The following is a 24,716-nucleotide window of genomic DNA, read 5'->3' as shown; positions in this document are numbered from 1 at the left end:
TTATGATCAGGGAACAAGAACAATGGCAGCACTAGCTGATGTGCCTCTCACTGAGGCTCGATTCTCTCTGATGATTGATTTCTTATACCCATTTTTGTCTTCAGCTTCCTGATATGATTTATTAAGAACTACTGATAAGTAGACATACAATTGAGAATTTAAGGTAGATATGACTGATTTTTATATAAAAATTTAGATTTGCAATTCTTTTTAGGATTCTTACTAGATTACCTTTAAAGATAAATAATAAAATATTTTTTCCTTTCTTTGTAACCACAAATTGCTGCCTGCCAGTAAGAAAAACTGGCTGAGAAAACTACCTTGCTTGCTTATACTTTTTTAATCTACAACAAGTTGCTTGATTATGGACACATGTGAGGATTTTTTGTTTTGTTTTGTTTTGTTTTTTGTTTTTGAGTAATTTTCTTTCTTTACCTGTACTATGTATGCTATTTCTTGTAAACATATTGGAAAACACAGTTTTTTCATAATCATTTGCTAGAAGAAAATTAAAATATAATTCCATTGTAATTTTATAGTCTTTAAATGACTTTGCTGGGAAGAATAAAATACATTGTGGCTGGAACATTGTTTCTCTCATCCATCAACTACTGTGTATGTATAAAGTTTGCTGGAGTTGAAACATTCCTTCCATCCACCAATTGTCTGTATTCACGTATGTATGTGTGGAATGCTTGGAGTCTGCTTGCTGGAACTTTGCTTTAACCATTCTATTTGTAAATGTGTATATGTCTGTCTATAGGACTGTATGCATATATGTATATGTATGTATGTATGCATGTATATTTGTATGTATGAGATTACTGGACTCTGCCTTTTGTTTCATCCATTCAGTATGTGTGTGTGCATGTGTGTGTGCATGTGTGTGTGTGTGTGTGTGTGTGTGTGTGTGTATGTGTTCATGTAAATTTTCTCTCTTCTCTTGCCAGCCCCACAGAGTTAAGAGTTCATAGATTTTCTGATGGCTATGGAGAGTGCCAGCCCTGGTAAATTAAGCTTTGTTCCCACAGAAAAGAATCTGCTGAGTGATTTCTCTATTTGCTGGATGCCTTTGGAAACAGCCCCTGTAGGTATCTGGATCCACCCTGGTCAGTGGCTCTAAGCACTGATCTCCAACGGCTGCCTGCCTCAGTTCACCCACCGCATGGATGCCAAAGCCAGTTGTTGGCATATATGTACCCATTTATTCACTCTTTTGGCATATCTATGTTAGCATAGCAATAAGTATATGCTAAATAATGAGTTTTACCAATGGGGGGGGAACCTTCATGTTTAAAAAAAATGAAACAAAATTTTGTTATTTTGAAAGTTAAGAATAAGGAAATATTGTTCTATTCTTCTTTTGCTTAAAAAATATATAGTATTTTTGGCTGGGCATAGTGGTATGGTTTTAATTCCAGAGGCAGAGGCAGGGGCAGGGGCAGGGGCAGGGGCAGGGGCAGGGGCAGGGGCAGGGCCAGAGGCCAGAGGCCAGAGGCCAGAGGATCTCTGTGAGTTTAAGGCCAAACTTGTCTGCATAGTGTGTTTCAAGGACAGTCAGGACTACATAATCTGACCCTGTTGCAAACAAGCAAGCAAGCAAACAAACAAACAAAATAAAACAATTATAGTAGATTCTTACATGTGTTATAACAATATGTATATTAGTTTCAAAATGAAACCTTATATATGTACATTATAGACATCTAGTCACATCAAAAACAGTCTCATGATTTTTTTTTTAAAAGAAGAAATGTTCTCTAGTTTGTGTAACTATTCTCTTCTGTTAAGCATTTTGGCTCTTTACATATTGGTAAAGATTCCTGAAGTCTTTGAATAAATATATTTTAAATCACATTTAAAGAATGCATATGAAATTCATTGAGTTTTTTTAAAGCTATTAATGGGGCAGTGTGATATCTCAATGAATAAAGCACATGCCTTGTAGTCATGAGGTCCTGAGTCTGTGTCTCCAGGGCATACATGAAAGCCCAGCACATCAGTTTTGCTTGTAATCCCAGCAGAGCTGGAGATAGGAAAATCCCTGGAGCTCACTGGTCAGCCAGTCTAGACAACCCCTGAAATCTATATGCCATGAACGACTATCTCAAAACAAAGAGTGGGAGAAACAGAGGAAATTTTCAGATAATGAATGACATGTGACCTCCTTGTGTGCATGTATGTGTATGTGTGCCCTCACACTCTCAAACATACAAATAGAGCAGTTAATATACAGTTCTAACTTGTGCACAAACCTCAGGTACAAGGTAGAACGGTAAAAAGGACTATATGGGTTGATTAGACATTTTGGAGTTGAAATTCTCATTCCATCTTTAATTTGTGGAGATTCTTCACTTCTGTGGGTTTTCTTTCTTTGTAAAATTTGGGCTTGAAACTAAAAGTCAATAAGCATTCTTTCTTTTGGTTATCGCTTTTGTTGAATCAACAGGAATCTCCAGAAGGCCATGTGATTATTTAATTTTGGGCATGAGTTTCTATTTAAATAAACCAAAAATTACTGAAATCAAAGCATTTCATTCCAGGCTACACTCATTAATATGTCATCAGTTACCTTCTTGTGAAGGTCATTTATTTCTTCGATGCACCCAGGGTAGAAGGCACAGAGTTTTACTAAATGTCCTTCCCTATCAGGAGTCATCAGGAGAAGATCAGCTGCCAAGTCCCTGTTTGTATATCAAAGGGGAAAACTCCACTGAGTAAATGATCTAAAAATAGATCCACAAATGTTTCAAAAGAAGGAGATACACTCTACCGCTCTGCCTTATCAATCTACAAAATGCTTGTTTCGCCATTTATAGCAAACCATTTCAAGTCTGGGTTGCAACTAAGCACAGTATGAACGACGGGTGCATTATCAAAAGTTTTCAAAATGCCAAATATGTGTAATTTAAATCCGTAAATTATAGCACTCAATTTTATTATTAGAGAAGAATTTTCTACCAGACTAAGGAGTTGTAGATAGAATTTTGTAGAAAATTATAAGGTAAAGTGAAGGCTAATACACTTCATGCCTTTGTCATTCTCAGTCAAATCCAAAATTTTAGTAAATATACATGCCAACTAACCCCATACCCCCAAAACAGAACATTAACAATCTGAGTTAGGCTTATATTCAAGATTTTAGAATTAAAAATAATTTTAGAGGTGTTTTATAAAATTTTACATAAAATATTTCAATGACAGTAATTTTTCCTTTTGTTTTTCCCTAGCCAATCAATAATCCAATATAATATCAGCTTATTGTCCCTATATTATTAGAATCATTAATCAGGTAAGATTTTAAAACTCCAAATTAAAGTGTTTAGCTCTTCTTTTTAGGAGGTATAAATTATTGTGTTTCTAATAACAAAATTTAGTAGTGTATTTAAATTATTTTATGTATTAATATGTGTGTGTGTGTTTGTGTGTATGTTTGTATGCATGTGTGTGTGTATGTGTATATAGTCTAGCCATGGAATTGAACTCAGGTTATCATATTTATACAAGCATTTATCTGCTGAGTCATATTCCCTCTCTTAATAATATTTTTAATTAATGTCCTTGAGAATACAGAATTCCATTCTGATTTTATTCTTTGAAAACTATACTAAAAACATTTTAAAACTTTTAACAACTTCAAACAAAACCTGACTTTTCCCCACAAACTATATCCTGATATAGAAAGAAAATTATTAAGGGTTGTTGATGATATTCATTGTTTCACTGTTTCTTTAAAATTAAGTACACTATTGTGTACTAATAACAAAACATAGGCCACCTATGTCACCTAAAGTTAAATTTCATTATTGGATTATGATAAATTATTAGCAGAGTTAGTTAACTTTTAGCATTGTACAAAGCCATAGTTAGTACAACTTTTTTTTCTGTACAAGTTTTAAATATAAAACCATGTAGTTAAGCTATAAAAACTATTTTTATTGTTGTATGGTTAGGTTTCTATTTGTTATAAATTATATAACTTACGTATACAAATTGGAATATTGGAAAACCAAATAGTATGGGGGTAGTCTTAAACAGTTAAAATTGTGTGAAGTTTTACAGTAACATGTTAATAAGAACAAAACTAGACAGTACCTGTATACAACAGATGGGAAGCTGGAGAGAAGACATTGGATGTGATTTTAGACAAATGTCATTAAGTACCAAGAAGCAGACAAAACTGCTGGTAAATAAGATACATGAACCATTTACTATTTTCATTTATGAATTAATGACTAGCTTCCTTAAACTAAATAATTATTAATTTTTAATCATAGCATTCTAATAGCTATATATGACTTTCTTCTGAAAATTATCATACTTAGTGGAATATTTTCCTGAATTTGAACTTTATCCTGGTTTCTGGTCGCTGCCTATGAAAAAGAAGTACACCTGGGAGGAGCCGCTAGGTGAGCAAAGTGTGATTTTGATAGAAAAAATGATGACACATATCAGCTGATTGGAATAATTTAAACATGTGAATAAAACAATAATAATTAGCAATTAGCAACCATTTTATCTTTACTTTCTTCTTTTTTCAAATATATAAAGCAGTTTTTTACTTTTTGAAATTAGAATTGCATTATTTATAGCTTTTCCTCAATACAATCCTCCCATGTAGCCCTTCTGTCTCTCAAACTCATGACCTCCTTTTGTTTCTTGTTACACATATACATATATAATTCTAAATTCATGACTACAACCTCCTCAATCCACAAAGGTTATACATATAAACATATATGCATACACACATATATATACATAAATACATATGTATACATATAAATATGTATATATGTTTATATAGGTATTATATATAATCTTTTAAAAAATGTCATATTTCATTCAGCTTAGGTGATAGCCATAAGCATGGATTCAGCCACATTCATAAAGAAATGATTTAGATTACATTTCAAACTTTTTGATTGGCCTGAGAACAAGCATAATAGACTACATAGCTCACTTCTGTAGGCTTCAGATAAGGATGGGGGTCATTTGAAACTCTCAGTGGAGAACTGACATTGGAAACAACTGAGTTTATCATGAGGTACTACCATAGTTTGTTAGTGGAGAGTGTTCTTAAATCACTATAAGACATGAGTAAACTTAGAATGATGATAATAATAGTCTACTATCAAAATCCAAGATCTGGAAGAAAAATAGAACATTTTCAAGGAGATAGTGATACACTTTAGTAGTTAAAGGCACAAACCTTATAGCTATCTTGATACTTTGGATCATGATTTACTGAGTTCCCTGGCAAAGCAGTAACTGCTTCATAGGACCCAGTAGTTCATTACATGTAAACTAGTTTAACTATTGCTCTGCACACAGTAAGAAGATCAGACTTGTTAGCTGCATCCAAATCATCATCATCACCACCACCACCACCATGACCACCACCATCATCATTATCATCACAATCATCACTGCATGCTATGGTCACCAACAAAGCTCAATCTTCCCAGTTTGTTCACATGAAGTGTAGACTAGGAAGAGCACACGGTCCTCATTGAAAAGTTTGGGTACTTTCCAGGATGTATGTATTTTGGAGAAGGATAAGTAAAGTTCTGAAGATTTATATTTAGTTTTCAAATTTATGTGAAGTTTTGTGTTTAAATGTTAGTATTTATAGGTGCTCACAAAGACCAGAAATGGTCATTAGAACTGGAGTTAGAGGTAGTTGTAAGCTTCTTGTCACATGAGTTGGGAACTGAACCCATGTCCTCTGTAAGAGGAACAAGTACTCATAACTGCTAGGCCATTTCTCAAACCTCAAAACAAAACACTCTGTAGTCAGCGTTTGTCAATAATTAGCTACTGAGTGACATCTAAAAGTGCCTACAATAATCACAGATTGTCTGCCCTTAAGAATAAGGTGACGGAGAACTGAATAAGAGTAATTTAGGCTTAGATTTCCATTTAATTCCTTGGAAGATCTACCCCTTGAAAGAACGAGTTTGAACAAGGATTTCTCTAAGATTTCAGCCAGAGTAATTTTGTTTCTTGGCCTTGAAGTAAGACAAAAGATATGACAAGAACAAGAGTGGATGTGAAAATGTTTAAGTGATGACCGGTGGTCCTAATAATGATGAAAAATATACATGTATTGTCTCATGATATTTTAACACTTGAAGCATTACAAAATTATAAACAGGCTACATCAGAAAGGGCCAGGATATATATATGAGAATGTCATATATATATATATATATATATATATATATATATATATATATATATAAATGTGTGTGTGTGTATGACACAGATATTATAGACATAGAGAGATATAATCACACATGCTATATTCTTCACATCATTTCAAAAGTAGCTCATAATATTCTAAAATGCATGCTGTAACTGCAAAATTACTCATTTGATTAAAAGTTTCTTACCACATTGGAATCATCATGCATTTTCTCGCCAGTAACTGCAGGGCATAATGGGTTGCTGGGGCTGCAGTTTCTCCTAGGACAGTGCCTACTGAGACTGCCAGCTCTAGTTCATTCCCACGGATCAGGTATGCCATAGCAAGCTTGTTCATAGGAAAACAGTTCCTTCAGTTGCACAGATGCTTGGTGAACATTCTCATTCAAGCTCATAAGCAGATAAACTAACAGTACCCTAGATACTCATTTTTCTTAAATATATTGAAAACAATACTTCAATAAAAAACCTATGCAAAAAGAGTTTCAATTTTCAGATGGAAAAAATTGGTGTTGACTGTGAGACACAAAACTTATTATTCAACTTAGAATTTAAACTCTTATAATTCATGTTCCGCAATGCTAGTTTTAGAACCCAAGACTTCATATATGCTAAACAAGTGTTTTGTCAATGGTCTATACTCCTAAGTCCTTTTTTTCCTATACTCCAGTATCCAGAACATGTCATTTAGTCTCCATCACAGGAAAACATGAGATCTTAAAAATTTCTTACAGATTATGCAACAGTACTAAATTATTTTCTATGCTGTTACAAATATCTATATGGTTAAAAAATAAAAGCGCACAGAGTAGATAGTATGTATGTGGGATAATTCATCAAGAGGCTTGGAGGCATGAACCACCAGATGTCATCTGATCTGCCTCCATCAAACACATCTGAGGGCTGTTCAGCTATATGCATCACTTGGATGTATTGTACCTCAATATCATCTACAGCGAGATGGCAGCACGCAGCCAACACTGCTCGGCCATCCTGAAAATACCATTCTGCCAGCTCATTTATGACGTTGTGTAAGAGTCTAGAAAGGAAAAGAAAATCAACATTAACTTAGTAATTCTATCATAAATGTGAATTGATGGCATTTTAAAGAAACAGAGCAAATAGTACATTTTACATCCTTGTTTTAGATTAAAACCCAATTTAAGGTTTTAGTCAGTAGATCAGTCTTTCAGAAAGTATGATAAAGCTCTTCCCTGTCCTGGTCTCTATAAGTATCAACAGAAAGCCTTGTGGTGTTGTTGGGTTCAGCATAGTCTTGGGGGGATATAATGACATGGTACTGCCTCTAGGACAGGGTCAGTAGGCATGGGCCTCCAGGAGTGTTGATGATTGTCATGGGCATAAGGTTTGTTTGCAAAATAATGTACATATTTTTATGTTCCTCTGAAGAATGTTCTCCCTGTTAACATTTATAACTCCATGATAATCAGAGACAGACTGAGTTCAAGAGGCAAGGGTGTAGCTAATGTCTTAGCAATATGGCAAATGCTGGGACCTACTGAATAGCCCTCATGGATTTGGAAAAATAACTGTAAAAACATGAGTTCAATGTATATATAATTTCTTAACTATGTGAAAAATAAGGATGCAGTATGAATTATATGGACAACTTCATCCATCTAGAGGAACAGCCGCAACTACACTACAAGCCAATTTGTCAGAAAGATACTAAGGAAGGAGATAAGGATATTTAGGGAGTGGAGATCACAGGAGATCCCACCCAGTTACGTTTTTTTGGGGGGTGTGTGTGTTTACAAGGGCTGACTGATCCCTGGGTTCAAGGCCAGCCTGAGGCAGAGCTGATTTATGTCCAGGCATGGTAGAATTGGTAATTTCAGGATGGGGTCCAACCCAGATAGCTTATTGTCTGTCTGTGCTTAACAGTGGGAGGCAGATCTTTAAATTCTTTTGCAAAGTTAAAAGAAAATGTGTGCTTGCTGTCTTCTATGAATTAAGGGGCTGGGGTCAAGGGATATTGATTCATAGGATAATCAAAGGAAATCTGAAGTAAATGTCTGGATTGCTATGTAAAATAAAGGGCTGGGATTGCTATGTAAAATAAACAGCTGGGCTTATGATCTGCAGAAGATGAGCTATTCAGAGAATTTTTGGGTTATAGCAAGAAAGAGCTGCTTTGAGAACTGTCTTGAGCAGAATAAAAAGAGAGAGCTGTTTGGAGATCTCTAGGGAGAAAGCAGATCAGAGAGAAAGAAAGCAAACTAGAGAAAAAGCAGGCTGGAAGCTATCCCCAGCAGAGCATAGCTTGGACCCATGATTTGACTTCCAGTCATTAGTTTCACAGCTCCTAGACACCACTTCCTCAAAACCCCTCTCTAACCTGAGGCTTGTCCTTGACAAGTTGTCTCTTATTCTGCATTGGATAATTTGTAGGAGGTATAGGTTGAGTTTTCAAAAACCAAGGTTGAAATTTTCAAATTTTAGTTAATATCCATGATGTGTCATGTACACATATTTAACATTCCAAGTTTAAAAGAAAAAAACCACAAAGAACACCTGCTAAGACACATAAAGAAGCACTTGTTTAACATTTCACAATAGTTTGCTACATGGTGGATAGCCTAAAAAAACCACAACAAAAAACAAAAACAAACAAACAACAACAACAAAAAAACAAGTATAATATTGTCCTGGAAAGTAATAGAAACTGATAGAAGAGTCATAGAAAAGACAGATTAGCAAAATAATTTAAGGAAAATGTTGGAAGTCTACAAAATTTTAAGTTGTAACTTTTTGAAAACAAGTATTTAATTTCTTCTTTAAAAATAATAAATGGTATTCTAGGCACTGACATTTGCAAAAGGGGTTACCAAGAGGACTTTGATAGTATGTATTTTGCCTTTTGTAAAAAGCAAAGCCACACACTCTTCCACTACATGTCTTGATCTGTTTTCAAAGGAGTTAGGTGTCCCCATTGCTCCACCCATGGAAGTTATATGAGTATGTGGAGGCTGTGCCTACATGCCCAACAGTTTTCCTTCATAGGGATGGATTTTTGTCATGGAATTAGATGATGGCAAGTGCTCATTTCACAAAAGAAGGCTGAAGTACCTCAATTTCAACTCTTCTAAAGGAAAAACAACCATAAAATAATGACAAGAAACACAGACACATCACTCACTCAGTAAAGTCCTCTTTGTAGGTATCATCAGAATGTGAAGCTCCTTTCGGTGTAGAAACATGCAAGTTTTGCATATTTCCTTCACAGGCAGCCTAGAATATAATTGGAGATTTAATCAGTCGTTAGCTAATACTGATATCCAACCAACGTCAGGTTATTTTTGGAAGATGACATACTTACTATCCACCTGTGTGTGTGTGTGTGTGTGTGTGTGTGTGTGTTTGCGTGTGTGTGTGTGTGTGTGTGTATGGGTGTATGGGCATGCAGAACACAGCACTTCAGGTGTGTGTTCTTGCTTCCATCTTGATTTGAAGCTTACTCTGTCTAGTTTCTGCCACAGCGCTATACTGTACACACTCCAGCTTCTTGCTAATTATCTTGTCTTAGCCCCCCATCTTGAAGTAACAGTACTTGAATATGGACAAACACAACAATTACAGAGCTTTGTGAGTTTCAGGGATCAAACTCAGGTTTGGGGGTTTGTGTAAAAAGCACTTGTAGACACTGAGCAGTCCCACTGGGCTCAGGGTATTATTTTGAACAAATTATACTTTAACCACATTTGACGTTTACAGTTTGTCTTGGAAACAACCTTAGAATTTGTTTTTAAAGAGACAATGTTAACTCCACTGTGAGTATTAACATAAATTGTCAAGTAACTGTAACAAGAAATAGTTGTTCAAACTTTAAGATGTTCAGAGTTCAGAGATAGCTGTCAGTTGGGATACCTTTGTTTGAGGAAAAAGTCTAGGATAAAGTCAATGTGAACACAGTAGGAATATGGAGGTAGAAGCCTGCAAACATGATCTGAGAACAAGAAGCCGTCTGTGGTTGTCCATCTTGTGAAATTGACCAACATGGCTTTCTCCATTCCTCATAACCTCCCACCAATGTATTTACCTGGCATGCTTAGCTGATTATACCTGTGCAACAAGCAGTGCTTCTTTAAGCTGACCCCTGGACACAAAAAAATTGACGAGCTTTTTCACATCACCAGTGGCTATACAGTATGGAATGACATCATCCTTATCTTCCTGAATTAATTGGTCAGCTCTCCTAAAGAAATAAAGACTACCTTTATTATACCAAATTTAATTAAAATATTAGTTTTAGTGTTTGTCAATTGGACTGATCTTTTCAAAAACATGTCTAAACTTTTTAGGTTTTATAAAGACTTAAGTATATTTTAAAAGCAGATCATGTATGAAATGCAAATAAAATTTCTATAAAATACTTTATTGATTTTCTTTTGAAACACTTTAAATCTATCTATCTATCTCTCTACCTCTATCTCTCTATATCTATCTATCTATCTATCTATCTATCTATCTATCTATCCATCCATCCATCCATCCATCCATCTCTATCTATCTATCTATCTATCTATCTATCTATCTATCTATCATCTATCTATCTATCTATCATCTATCTACCTATCTCTATGCATCTCTCTATCTGTCTATGTGTGCATGTATCTATCATCTATCTATTCAGTTACTTACCTATCTATTTAAAGAAAAGGTCATATGTAACCCAGTCTAGTTTTGAACTCACTATATAGCTGAAAATGATCTCAAACTTACATTCCTTTTATTTCCACATCCAGACTGCTGGGATTGCAGACATGTGCCACATGCTCAATTTATAGTGCTCTAGAGATCAACCCCAGGGCTTTTGCATTCTGGACAAGCACTCTAACAACTGAGCAACACTTAAGAAATACAAGAAAAAGTCAGCTTATTGGCTTTTGAAGATAAATACAATTGTAAATATTTTCTGCTTTGCAGTCTGCCTAATCCTTTCTCCCCGTCCCATTCAACTTATTCAAACCTAAGAAAAATAGTATCCTTGTGTGGTTCAAATTCCTTGCATGGGCTAAAGAAGTAATATTACCTATCTTATATTGCTATGAAAATAGCCAGGAAATACTCAGCTCAAGAAGCTCAAAGAGAGCTCAGGATATTTTGTGTTACTTAATTCAAACACTCCTAAGTTTTTGCTGCTACTTTTCTTTGTTTTGAAATCTCAGTCAATAGCCAAAACATCTGTCCATTTATTTTCAAGCCTAAAGCTCAAGAAATATTTAAGTAGTCCCTCATGTTTATTATTATAGCCAGTTCATTTTCACAGTTAAGTATGTCTTCTTCCCCATCACTGTGTAAGGCTCCGCTGCTGCTCTGCTGCCACCCCTCTGAGGAGAAGGAGCAGACCCCACTCTGCTGCTCTCCTATCTGCCGCTGACCTTCTTCAGTCTGCCATTTTCTTCATCTTATGTGAATTTTCAATATGGAAATCTGATCTGGTCATGTTCTACCCTGTTTAAAATCCTTTAATGTCGTCTGTTGGTCTTAGGATCAAGACAAAAACGTTAAATGTTCGAAAGGCCCAGAACAGTTAAGTCTTACTTCCTTTCCACTCTGACTAGGCACTGACCCCTGAGACTTTGTACTGCAACTGTAGCATTCTTTAGTTCCTTTCTCTAGTGACTAGTCTTTAAACACTTTTTCTAGTGCCTTCCTTTAATTCTCTTGATTCGTAATCTTACTAATGCAAGTCTATGCCAGGCATCTTCTTTTACAATGTATTTGAAGGTTGTTAACATTTCTCTTATAAAAATAAACCACTAAAAACACTGTATTCACATACTAATGTGATAATTGATGTTTCAAAAGTACATTGATAAGCAGGAAGGACCAAATGCTGTTTAGTTTTACCTGCTATTAACAATGAATGAATGACAGACAATACCTCGGTCCTAAATGACTTCATGTGAGTTTATATTGAAGCAAAGTAGTGTTTTATGTAGTAAGTCACTGGTAATTTGAGTCTATTAAGCATTTGTGGGAATAGTACCATTACTAAGTTTGATTCTTCATATAGAAAGGATATGGCATCTAGAAGCTTGAAGGCTCAGATTTACACATTTTCTGGAAGACAGGATGTTAGGCAACAGTCTACTATCCCATGGAAAGCTGCACACATCCTTCTAGCTTTCATGATTAGCCTTTATTAATCTTAACTTGTGCGCATGACTAGCAACAGAGTTATTTCTAAACCATGTTTTAAAAGAAAAAATATTCCATATTTCTCTTTATGATAGCAAAAGAAAGATAATGCTCCCTAATAATACTCAATGGGCTTAGCACAAGGATTACCTCTGCATGTACCAGATATAAAATAACCAGCTGCTGGGTGGTTGATTAGATAGACTGTGTTCTGAGGATAAATGTGTTCGGAAAAGAATACTCTTAACTCCTAACATGTGGGTCCTTTGAATGCAACCTTACAATGAAAGACAATTTTTCCCTATGTACCTTACTAAATTAATAGGGAATTATACCCTATAATAAGGTAGGCCTATATTCCAGTATGAATACATTTTTTTAAAGCAAAATATGTATTTGGCCAACAAGACACAGTGGATAAAGCTAGAGAGAGCAGTTATATGTTGTTAGATAGCAGATGCCAAAGATTGCAGAAGTCACTGGCAAACCTCCCTTAGAACTTCCAGCATTAAAGCAACTCTGCCAAAAAGCCAGTTGGATGTTTGACATCAAGAATTGAGGGATAATAACCCAGTTTGTGGCTACTATACACTGGGTAATTTGCTGGTTTTTGTCTTTTTTTCATAAACAAGGAGAAACTTCTTCCTATTATATTCATAAGCAACTAGGATGAACAGAATACCCAAATGCCTTATAACCAATTCATCTAATTGTTATAGTTACAGATGCAAAATCATTTTATTATTTAATATAACATAGATATAAGAAATATTAAGAACTGCTGCTATATTTATATATTTTTTCTATCACAATATATAACTTTGGACATGGACTGTTGCATTTACCTCTGCATTAACTTTCTCCAGTATTTCACAGAGACACCAGGTGCAACTGATAGGGCTTTGTCCCACTACAAAATTAAACAAAGAACAGAAATATACATATTTAGATAGCATCACATAATTCTAAGCAGACCTCTTAGGATTTGTGTTAGTAATAAACTTTTCAAATTAAAGAATATGCTTGTAAACTATATAGTACAGTCCAAAGGGGATAAATACCAACTTATTGCAAAATAAAATACATTAAATTGTATTGTTTCTGGGAAAATATAATTATAAACGTAGAAAGAGGAATCAGTTTTTTGTTGAATCAATGCCACGATTCTATCATATTATTTATTATAAAATGCTTTTTTACCATCATCGCTTCCTTTAAAACGAAAGCTTGTCATGTTTTATAACTTGAACAGCATGTGAAGAAGCTCATTATTAAATCAACACTGATTATTATTGTTACTTCAGATATGGGTTTGTGGTCTAATAAAGTACTGAAAGAGAAAAGATTTTAAAATATCACTCAATGAATAAAAACTATATTTTATATATGCCTTTCCAAAACACTGGGATTCATAGTGTAATCAGGGCTACAAGACTGATAATTAACTTAACAACTGTAAGATAAATTTTAAATAAATAATATGTTTATTTTATTTGTGTGTATACATTTTCATGTACGTTGGTATGTATGATATGCTAAATTTTAAATTAATCATTATTTAAAACTGAATATTTAAATCATGTTGCTAGAAAGGGTACCTTAAATATGTTTTTACTTAAAAAGTAGTCTTTATTATAGGGGGAATGGAAGAACAAAAGTTGAAAAGTAGATGAACTTTGAATTCACTAAGCTGTTTCAATAAAAAATAAATCTTGTAAGTTCAAAGGTCAAATGCTTCTCTAATCCCTTAGTATTAAGTTACTTGTAGTAGAACTTGTAAGCGGCGATAACAAGGATTTATAAGCCCTCAGACTGTTGAAGAATTCAAGAAGAATTTCAGGGATCATCAACCTCATGAGACTGTGGTTGGCAGAACATCTATATAGCTTCATAGATAGATTCCCACATGTTTAGAGAGTTTACAATGCCATACACTCAAATAGATGCAAACCTCTATGAAGAATTACATCCTTCTCCCAAAATTTACTGATCCATTTGTTACCCTGACTTTTAAGGCCCAGTTAAAATTTTAAAATTTAATCAAATTATCACTATGTGACAGGTAAAGTTTTTTAGTACTTTTGAATACTTTTAACTACCTTCGTAGTAATCCAGAATATTTTATTATTTTGGGCCAATCTGTAATTCATTGTTTAGCTATAAGTAAATCAAGAGTTATAAAAAGGTAGGTTAAATTGCATTTTGATATACCTTAACCAGCTGCATGTTTAACTTCTGAGTTCCCTTGCTTTCGATAGATTTTTGTTTATGGATCTATGTATGTAAATGTTGGCAGCGTGACTGTAGGTGCCTATAGAGGCCAGAAGAAGGTGTCAGATCCCCTGGAGCTGGAGGCATGGGTGGTTATGAGCTTGATGTAGCCAGACTCTAGTGCTCTGGGAGAGAAGCAAGCACTCCAAACCATTGAGCCCCCTCCAGGTCCTGTATATGTGTTCTTAATACCAGATTTTGTAGTAATAAAAATGGTAGTATATTGAACCATCCCTGCATTCCTGGGATAAAACCTACTTAATCATGATGGATGATTGTTTTGATGTGGTCTTGGATTCAGTTTGCTAGAATTTTACTGAGTATTTTTGCATCGATGTTCATAAGGGAGATTGGTCTGAAGTTCTCTTTCTTTGTTGTGTCCTTGTGGGGTTTGGGTATGAGTGTAATTGTAGCTTCATAGAACGAATTGGGTAGTGTTCCTTCTGTTTCTATTTTGTGGAATAGTTTGAAGAGAATTGGTATTAGGTCTTCCTTGAAGGTCTGATAGAATTCAGCACTAAAACCATCTGGTCCTGGGCTTTTTTTAGTGGGGAGACTTTTAATAACTGCTGCTATTTCCTGAGGGGTTATGGGACTATTTAGATGGTTTATTTGCTCCTGGTTTAACTTTGGTACCTGGTATCTTTCTAGGAAATTGTCCATTTCATCCAGGTTTTCCAGTTTTGTTGAGTATAGGCCTTTGTAGTAGGATCGGATGATTTTTTGAATTTCTTCAGTTTCTGTTGTTATGTCTCCCTTTTCAGTTCTGATTTTATTAATATGGATACTGTCTCTGTGCCCTCTGGTTAATCTGGCTAACGGTTTATCTATCTTGTTGATTTTCTCAAAGAACCAGCTCCTGGTTTTATTGATATTTTGTATTGTTCTTTCTGTTTCTATTTGGTTGATTTCAGCCCTGAGTTTGATTATTTCCTGCCTTCTACTCCTCCTGGGTGTATTTGCTTCTTTTTGCTCTAGAGTTTTTAGTTGTGCAGTCAAGTTGTTAGTGTGTGCTCTTTCCAGTTTCTTTTTGTAGGCACTTAGAGCTATGAGTTTTCCTCTTAGCACTGCCTTCATGGAGTCCCACAAGTTTTGGTATGATGTGTCCTAATTTTCATTGAATTCTAAAAAGTCTTTTATTTCTTTCTTTATTTCTTCCTTGACCAAGTCATCATTGAGTAGAGAGTTGTTCAGTTTCCATGTGCACGTGGATTTTCCATTGGTTTTGTCATTATTAAAGACCAGTCATAGTCCGTGGTGATCTGATAAGATGCAGGGGATTATTTCAATCTTTTTGTATCTGTAGAGAATTGTTTTGTGACAAATTATATGGTCTATTTTGGAGAAGGTACCATGAGGTGCTGAGAAAAAGGTATATTCTTTTGTTTTAGGATGAAATGTTCTATAGATGTCTGTTAAATCCATTTGGTTCATAACTTCTGTTAATGTCAAAGTGTCTCGGTTTAGTTTCTGTTTCCATGATCTGTCCATTGCTGAGAGTGGGGTGTTGAAATCCCCCACTATTATTGTGGAGACAAAGTGAGGGACAGAAACTGAAGGAGGGGCTGTCTGAAGACCACTCCACCTGAGTATCTATCCCATGCGCAGTCACCAAAGGTAGATGCTCATGTGGAAGTCAGGAAGTGCATGCTGATAAGAGCCTGATATGGATGTCTCCTCAGAGGTCTTCAAGAGTCTGACATATTCAGAGGTAGATGCTCACAACTAGCCATTGAACTGATCATGGGGTTCTCAATGGAGGATTTAGAGTGAAGACTGAAGGAGCTGAAAGGATTTATGGCACCATGAGGGGAGCAACAATACCAACCAACCACAGCTCCCAGGGTCTAAAACACCAGCCTGGGAGCACTTAGGGAGGGATCCAGGGCTTTAGCTGAATATGTAAGAGTGGAGGGCCCTGCTGGGCATAGGTGGAAGAAGAGAACCTTGACCTCATGAAGGCTGGATGCCCCAGGGGGGTGGGAATTTTGAGGGTGGGGAGGTGGGAGTGGGGGGGGTGTAGATAGAGGTTACATCCACAGAGAAGAAGGAGGAGGGGTGAGGGGATTGGGGGTTCCTGGGTGGGTGGGGGATGGGGTAAGGGGACAACATAGGAAATGTAGATAAAACATCCAATAAAAAAAATGGTAGTAACCTAGAGGTTCTTAAAAAGTAAAAAAGTGTTGTATTCTTGCCACCTTACCCTTCATTTTGTTGTGATAGAGAGGTAATTTGTCCTATCTAAAATACATTTTTTTTAAAAAAAAAAGAAGGTAAAAGACTAAAGAACATTCATAACTATGTAACCAGTTCCCAGGTCCAAGAATAGAAGCCCCTGCTGTCTCCATATGTCCCTTCACTCAGTACCCACCTGTCAAAGGAAGAGTATTTTCTAAATTGTATTCATACACAGCACTCTAAGCTTTTGCAAAATCTGTGCTTGCTGCTTCAGTCTTCTTTAGAAATTATGAAAGCCCCTGCCACGTGATTATATAAATACACTCCCCGAGAAATTTCTCCTTTGGCCAGGGTAGAATCTAGTGAGAAGTGGAGGAGATCCTGCTCTGAGCATATCAGCCGACACATGTACAGTAAAGATCTTGGCAGCAATTTTCCAATTTTAGCACAGATGTTAGCCTGGACTCCCTGCTTTACTGATTCCGTGTGGTATACACCTGACATGAACATGTCAAAGAAGGAATTACATACGGCAAAGTCAACCTCTATATGGAATTAGTCATGCCCCTAAGTAGGCGTTGCTGTGTTAGACACATTACTTTTCCTTGAATGGTACACTACCTCTCCAAGTTCGACCATGAGTTCACAGTATCTCTGAATTTGTCCTAATCTCAGGTGGATTTCAGCAGCTTCCTTCAGTTTTTTCTCCTTAGTAGGTGCACCAATACCACCACCAAATTTAGACATCTTGATTGTTGTTAGTTCTTGGGCTTCTGACTGAAAAAAAAAAGAGTAAGTATATAAATGAGTAGAAGAACAGATATTCTTAATGCATGTAGTATTGGAAGTTAAACGTTTGAATGGAATGTACTTTTCATGGAGTCCAAATTCAACTTGCAGACTCATGGAACTCAGTCTGTGCAACCCATGGCCATCATAACCTCTTCTTAAATAATTCTTATTTTCAGTATTGTTCTTATTATTCTATCTTTTCAGTGTTTATTTCAATCTACCAGTAATTTTATTTTTACTAGTTAAAAGACGGAAATTTTTGTATGAGTAAGCTGTGCTTGTGTGCTTCACTTACTGTTCTAAATTTGATCAGGTGTTTCTGATGCATCATTCCTTTGCAGTAGTTCTGAGGAAGCAAGCTGTCATCTTGTCCTTCAATCACAGCCACCAAGTTCCACAAATTGTCACTGCCACCTGGAGGCTAGAAGGAGGTACGGAATAATAAAATCAACAGCACAGAAAAGAAATTCTCCTAGTATTTTATCCCTTCAGAGGTATCATACCATACAGTTCTCTAAATTAAAAAACAACAGCAAACTAAATAAACATTCTTGTTTATTTTTTTCTGGTTTTAGATCTACTCTCTAATATTGTACAGGTAATGTTAAAATTCATGTGCTGAGCTGGGACACCAACAGGGTATAGTTTCAAGATAATAGTAGTGGTGATTCCTGATAGCTAATGAGACAGCATCCACTTATAATTCCTATAATACTTACTGATAAGCATTCTGAAAACAACCTTAGTTTTTTCACCCGAGGGTTGCACGTTAGTTTTTCTACTTCTTGTTTAATGTCTCTTGACACTTTGCCACACAGTAGAGGAGGAGAGTCTTGTTCTATCGAGTTATCTGACGAAAAAGACACGGTTCACTGAGGATGTTTACTTAGAAAATATTATTTAAAGATAAGATCAAGTGCATGCACATATTCAATACCAGTGTTCCCGATAATTTCGTCCCAAGATCTGTCTGCCAGAATATTTATTTGTAAAGGGGTGATCAAAGGTATTAATGACCAGAGTCTCACTGTAGAATCTCGGGAGCAGGAAGCCATCGTGAAGGGACGACTTGGATGGCAAGTTAAACCTGATGAAAAAAAAAAGCCTATTTTAATAAAAGTAAACCTAGGAATGCTTTTTTAAAAAAAATGTATATACTTCCTTATTAAACTATGAAAAATTGAAGTTATGAGGAACACGAATAACCCAAAGGCTCTCTGAGTCATGTTTCTACTTGTATGTAATTAATACCAGAAGGTAATACATTGTTTAGTATATTCTGTAAATATGATTGGAAATATATGATTATGAGAAAGCTAAATTTCATTTGGTTAGTCAGTAAGTACACTGTAATTCCATTATGGTTCATGAAATCTATGAGTTAACAGATGAATAAATAAAAGTTCAGGTTTCAAGATGAAAAGGCCTTTAACTTTAGACATAAGAAGAAAAAGGTATATATATATATATATATATATATATATATATATATATATTAGTTATAACAACTTTCCACCCCCAACAGTCCTTACTCCTCATGTTGAGATGTATTCTTCTGTAATTTTTGCTTTATATGTATACATGAGTGTGTTTGTACACACATGAAACCTAATGATCCTATTTAGTGTTGCCCATATATACATATGTTTAGAGCTGACCGTTAGAGATTGAATGACCAACTGGATATTCATCTCTGGAACAAAAGCCTGACTCTCTTCCTCTTGGCAGTCAGACTGCCTGCAGTCCTTCACTTAGGGGCAGGGCTACACAATCTCAACTAGAAGATCACTGAAGGGAAGCATACAGTTATGAATGCATGGATTTGGTCCTTTTTCTCTAGGACATGCCTACTTACTCCCAGCAAGGATTAAGAATAACAGAAAATATAAATAAAAATGGGTAATTTGCTTTCTATCACAAGCTTAATTGAACTAACAATTGTTATATTCAAGAAATAAACACTGCCTGTGAAACCCCCAAATAAGATAATGGTTAGATAAGTTATATCAGCACTGTCATTAATTTCATGATCTGGAGTAAGGGACTGACAGGATCCAATCTGTATATGCACCTGCCACTCACTTATGTAAACAGAAACTCAATTCCTGGTGAATAAGCTTCATATGCTAATGAACCTCATCTTCTGAATAATCTCTAATGTCTTCCTTGGTTATGTTGTGGTGATACTAATAGGTGGATAAAAAATAAACATGTGTTTACTCCATTATGAAAAAATGTCATTTCAAAATGAAATACTATGGCTTATTTAAAAATATAGCATTGCTAAAAAAATAAGCATCATAATTACATCAAGATAACAAATTCATGGAAAAGAGTTTACCATATACGTCTGCACCGTGATCATACACAGTATCTAGGCAAACTCCTCCTCTAGTGTCCCATACTTTGATAGTATAATCCCAGCTTCCAGATATTAGTAGGTATGGAATCTCTGTATTCCACATTAATCCCCTCACAGGTGCAGTGTGCCCGTTAAGAATGTTTATGCAAGCATCTTGAGTATAATCCCAGATTCGAACGGAGCTGAAAGACAATTTTATATCTGAATTATAATTTATCCAAAATGTTAACATTGTCTCAGTGGAACACAATGGTTATTATTATTTTTTAGCGTGTTTAAAAAGCATTTTTATGAAGCTGTAGAGATGGTTCAGAGTTGTTAAGAGCAATAGCTACTTCCCCAGAAGATATTGATTCAATTCCTAGCAACCACATGATGGCTCATAGCTACCTATAACTCCTGTGCTATGTGATCTGGCGCCCTCTTCTGGCCTCCTTGGGCACCAAACATGCACATGGTGCACAGAGGGAAGCAAAGCATCCATATAATAATTTTTTAAAGCATTTTATGTTTCATTCATGTGAATTTTCTCTTTATAGCAGGCATAAAGGATTATGTTAGGACTATCTATTCCCACACAGTTTTTCTTAACATTTAGTGATAATCTATTACCGATAGAAAATATAATGTTTTAGAAATTTTTAAATTTGTTTTTGTATTTTTTGCATTATTTTAGTGTTTGTTTTGATTTTTATTTCATTTTTAGTTTTGTTTTGAGAGAGAGGAGAAAGAGAGAACATGAATTTGGGAAGTTAGGAAGGCAAGGAAGATCTTGGAGGACCTGGAGAAGGAAAATGATCAAAATATATTACATAAAAACTTTTAAATCAATAGGAAGAAAATAAAATGTTTCAGAATGTATACAAATAAATGAGAAAGGGTTTAATATGAACTACTATGTTTATAAAGACTAAGTATAATATTGAGGACATGTTGCTTTCAGTGTGAAAGACACATTGGTGACATATAAATGTCACCTATGCTAATGGTGATTCCTATGGGAATACCAAGCTGAATTTATTAAAGACTTACAATTATGTCATAAATCAGTAAAATGATACTTTTCAAGAATATATCTCAGACAATCATAAGTTGACACTAGTTTTCATGCAGAATAAAATTTAGTATTAAAGATTATGTGGAGAAATTGGAATAGTCTTATCAATAAAAGTATATTCAACTTCATAGAATAATCATACATATCATACATTTCAAATAATTTTTCCTATTTAATTGGAATTTAACCCAAAGGAGTGAAGGTGAAAACCCCCAGCTATTTAATATAAATCTGAAGGTATTATGCTGTATGACTTGTATTTGTACAAAGTAAGATTATTTTTAACAGAAGTTTATCTTATTTTCTTATAGTGATTAAACAAACTATGTCAAAAAAGAAAATATAAACCTGAGATTTCAGAAACTCTTGCCAAGAGTAAATAGCATAAAATTACTCTTGTTTCTAGTATATCTTACTTTATGCCAAGATTTATAGTCAGTTTTCCATGCCAGTTTTCACGAGGGAACAAATGTTTTCTATATCAAACAACAAAATGTTATAAATTAATTCTGTTTTATAAAGATTTGTTTCAGATCTTTTTTACTTTAAAATAATTTCCTAAGAACGTTCTTGATAATAAGAAACAACCATCTACCTTGAGCAAAATAAACAAAAAAAATTGAAATCAGGAATACAGCGGCAGTATAATGCAGATAGGATTTAATTGGGTTTTACAATTTATTTTGTCCCCTTATTAGTTCTCCAAGCACTAAGAACTTATTTTATATCTCTCCATAAATAATTTGTTAATATTATACATGTATTTCTGGGAAACTGTATATTTATAATTTAAAGGACAGGAAAATTAAAATTCAAGCATACATACCCATCATCAGAACCACTGCAGAGAATTCCTTCCTTCAGAGGAGACCACTTAACATGGAATACTCTTGCTGTGTGCCCGCTAAATACCTTCAAAGGCTGATTAGAGCTGGTGGCTACATAAAAGACACGGACGTTTTTGTCTTCACAGCCAGTGGCTATCATGTCTCTGAAATGCCACCAATGGAATGTTGAAATATGACCATCAAAGATTAATTACTACTAATAATTTTTATAATATGTCACAGTTCTGATTACTAAAGATGAAAACCTCTTTTATTTCTTTTCTCTTTTTTCGTGTGTGTGTGTGTGTGTGTGTGTGTGTGTGTGTGTGTAAAATGACTATAGAGACTATTTTTCCTGGAATGAAGCTGGGAAGCTTATGGCTGACAAAGACTATTTCAATAAACTGCCTTCACATTTCTATTTTTCTTTGGTGCCTTTTCTATCCAGTTTAAACTCTACTAGATGCAAACAAGAATCCCACAGAACTATAATACAATGCTTTAATATATTCGTTATCCCAATAGTAAGAGGGCAATTCTACTTGTACCTGATGATCAAAACTGAGCTAAGGAAGAAAATATGGGTACTAAGCAAAACTTTGGACATCATGAACCTGCCAGATACAATCTACTCATGGAGCGGCTACTCTAACCAGTATAAAAGCAGGCTCTTTCTCCAAAAGAGAAGAAGAAAATCATATACTTTGGGACTATATTTTCCTAAGTATATTCTGCTGAATACAACATAAAACAGTCAGTAATCTGGTGGAGTTTACCTTGTAGGCACATTCAACAAGTACCTCATTGGCTAAAGGTAGCTTAGGATAGCTATGAATGTGTGGCCTGATACAAAATAATAAAGTTACTCAAAACATTAGGAGATTTTCTTTAGCAACTTTTCTTCCCCTTTTATACAATGATTGGACAGTTATACAACTGTGACAGTTGATCTTGGTTGTCAATTTGTCACATTTAGGAAGAAGGAACCTCAGGGCAAGGAAATAGTCACCGTCAAACTGTCCCATAGGCATGTCTACAGGGCATTTTCTTGATTGCTACTTTTTTCAGATTTTTAAATTATTATTATAGTATTATTACTATTATTGTGATTATTTAATCTTTTTTATAGTCCAGTCATTATCCCCCTTTAAGTCTACTCCAACTGTTCCTCATTCCATTACTCCTCCTCTATTCCAACAGGATGTCCTCACTCCTCACCCCACCCCACCAGACCTCCCCACTCCCTGGGGCCTCAAGTGTCTTGAGGAGTAGGTGTGTCTTCTACTGAGGCAGCCCTCTGCTGTATATGTGTCAGGGGGCAGGGCTCTTGATTTTTAATTGATATAGGAAAGCTCTTCCTACTCTGAGGTACTAATCCTGGGTAGGTGGTGGTACAGCCTAAGAAATGTAGCTGAGTGCTCACCAGGAAACAAGCTGTAAGCCACTTCTGTCCAGGGTCTGATTCAGTTCCTTCCTCTATTTTTCCAGCCTGCTCTAACTTTCTTCAATCATAAACTCGTCAGATGAAATAAACCCCTTCCTCCTCAATGTACTTTAGGACATGGTGTTTATTGCCACAAAATAAAGCAAATTAGAACAATAGCTATGAGGGAGAAAATGTCAGTATGTACCCAGTGATACAATTTATTGCATGCACTGCAGCACATTTTATGGGGAAATCAATAGAATTTTGCAGTCATGAAAATGTTTTCTATGCAGCATTTGTTAGCAGGACGTGGAGTTGGTAGGGGTGGTTTGTAGGAGAAGGAGCAAGGCTGAGTAAATGGAAAACAACAAAACACACTGTACATATATGTAAATATTTCAAAGAATAAATAATAAAAAATTAAAAAGTTTTTATACTGGTAGCCAGGCAAATATTATATCATATAAAGTCCAACTTTAGGTGAAGAATGACAGGGAACAAAATTTTAAATAACAGGAGACAACATGAGTGAAATTTTGAGGTTAAAAAATATCAGCTAGCTAGTTCGGGAGGCTGATAGTCCAGGTACTTGGATGCCTTGGGGAAATAAGGCCAAAGTTCATGTTCTGTCCAAAAGATACCATATTTATCTCCCTAAAAGGTAAGGCCTACTGACTTGGTCCAAAACTGAGTCTAGACTCATCTTAAGCTGTGCTCTAGGTGGACTTCTGGCTGTTAGATAAAATCCGACGTTCCTCAGAACTTGTCAAATGGTTTCCTCCTGTGTTCCCCCAAAATCCATTTCCCTTGCACCTGGCTATGTCAGCATCTCCTGTCAGTATATCAGAGCTCATACTGGCCTCCAGGCTCCTTCAGCTCCTATTCCAGTATAGTGTTGTGCAACTACTACCCCACACTACTCAAAGCCCACACTAGCCTATCTCACTTCCTCCTCTATCCAAAACTCTCCGTCTGCTCCAATTCACAGGCTTCCCCCCTCCTAAGACTTCCTTATAACTCACATGGTTTTACCATATCCCCACCTCCTTAATCTTGGTCATGTGCAGTCTGAGTCTTTTCTCTCTGCTGAGAACTGTTCCAGATGCCTCTGTATGTTCTCACTCTGTCTCTCTGTACCTCTGTCTCTTTGTCTTTCTGTCTCTCTCAGTGTGTCTCTGTCTCTCTCTGGCTCTCTATGTATCTCTGTCTATCTCTGTCTCTCTCCTCTCTGTCTCTCTCTGCCTGTCTGTCTGTCTGTCTGTCTGTCTGTCTGTCTCTCTGTTTCTCTGTCTGTCTCTCTTTCTATCTCTCTGTCTCTCTCTGTCTCTATGCCTGTCTCTCTCTGTCTCTCTCACTTTCTGCCCTCTGTCTTTCTGTCTCTGTTTCTCTCTCTCTCTCTCTCTCTCTCTCTCTCTCTCTCTCTCTCTCTCT

At 35.6% G+C, this 24,716-nt stretch overlaps 1 protein-coding gene across 6 annotated transcripts in view; it reads right to left on the bottom strand.

Annotated features, from left to right (window-relative positions):
* Positions 1-24,716, bottom strand: part of Wdr17 (WD repeat domain 17) — an 89,558-nt gene that overhangs the window by 11,773 nt on the left and 53,069 nt on the right. For 3 of the 6 annotated variants that reach the window (XM_028757689.1, XM_028757688.1, XM_028757690.1), the window contains 13 exons: positions 21,859-22,023; positions 19,955-20,157; positions 18,551-18,700; positions 18,333-18,463; positions 17,909-18,034; positions 17,443-17,598; positions 13,218-13,282; positions 10,291-10,423; positions 9,368-9,459; positions 7,147-7,246; positions 6,396-6,535; positions 4,096-4,116; positions 2,573-2,684 (listed from right to left, as the gene is read on the bottom strand). In XM_028757689.1, the coding sequence (XP_028613522.1) occupies positions 2,573-2,684; positions 4,096-4,116; positions 6,396-6,535; positions 7,147-7,246; positions 9,368-9,459; positions 10,291-10,423; positions 13,218-13,282; positions 17,443-17,598; positions 17,909-18,034; positions 18,333-18,463; positions 18,551-18,700; positions 19,955-20,157; positions 21,859-22,023 (1,594 nt within the window). The remainder of the gene's footprint in view (positions 1-2,572; positions 2,685-4,095; positions 4,117-6,395; positions 6,536-7,146; positions 7,247-9,367; positions 9,460-10,290; positions 10,424-13,217; positions 13,283-17,442; positions 17,599-17,908; positions 18,035-18,332; positions 18,464-18,550; positions 18,701-19,954; positions 20,158-21,858; positions 22,024-24,716) is intronic. The other 3 variants (XM_028757692.1, XM_028757691.1, XM_028757693.1) reach the window with 1 other exon arrangement.

The sequence above is a fragment of the Grammomys surdaster genome, unplaced genomic scaffold (genome assembly GCF_004785775.1).
Source record: "Grammomys surdaster isolate TR1022 unplaced genomic scaffold, NIH_TR_1.0 126178, whole genome shotgun sequence".
Lineage (NCBI taxonomy): Eukaryota > Metazoa > Chordata > Mammalia > Rodentia > Muridae > Grammomys > Grammomys surdaster.
Note: the sequence above shows the minus strand (reverse complement) of the source record. Positions and strands in the feature narration are given on the sequence as shown.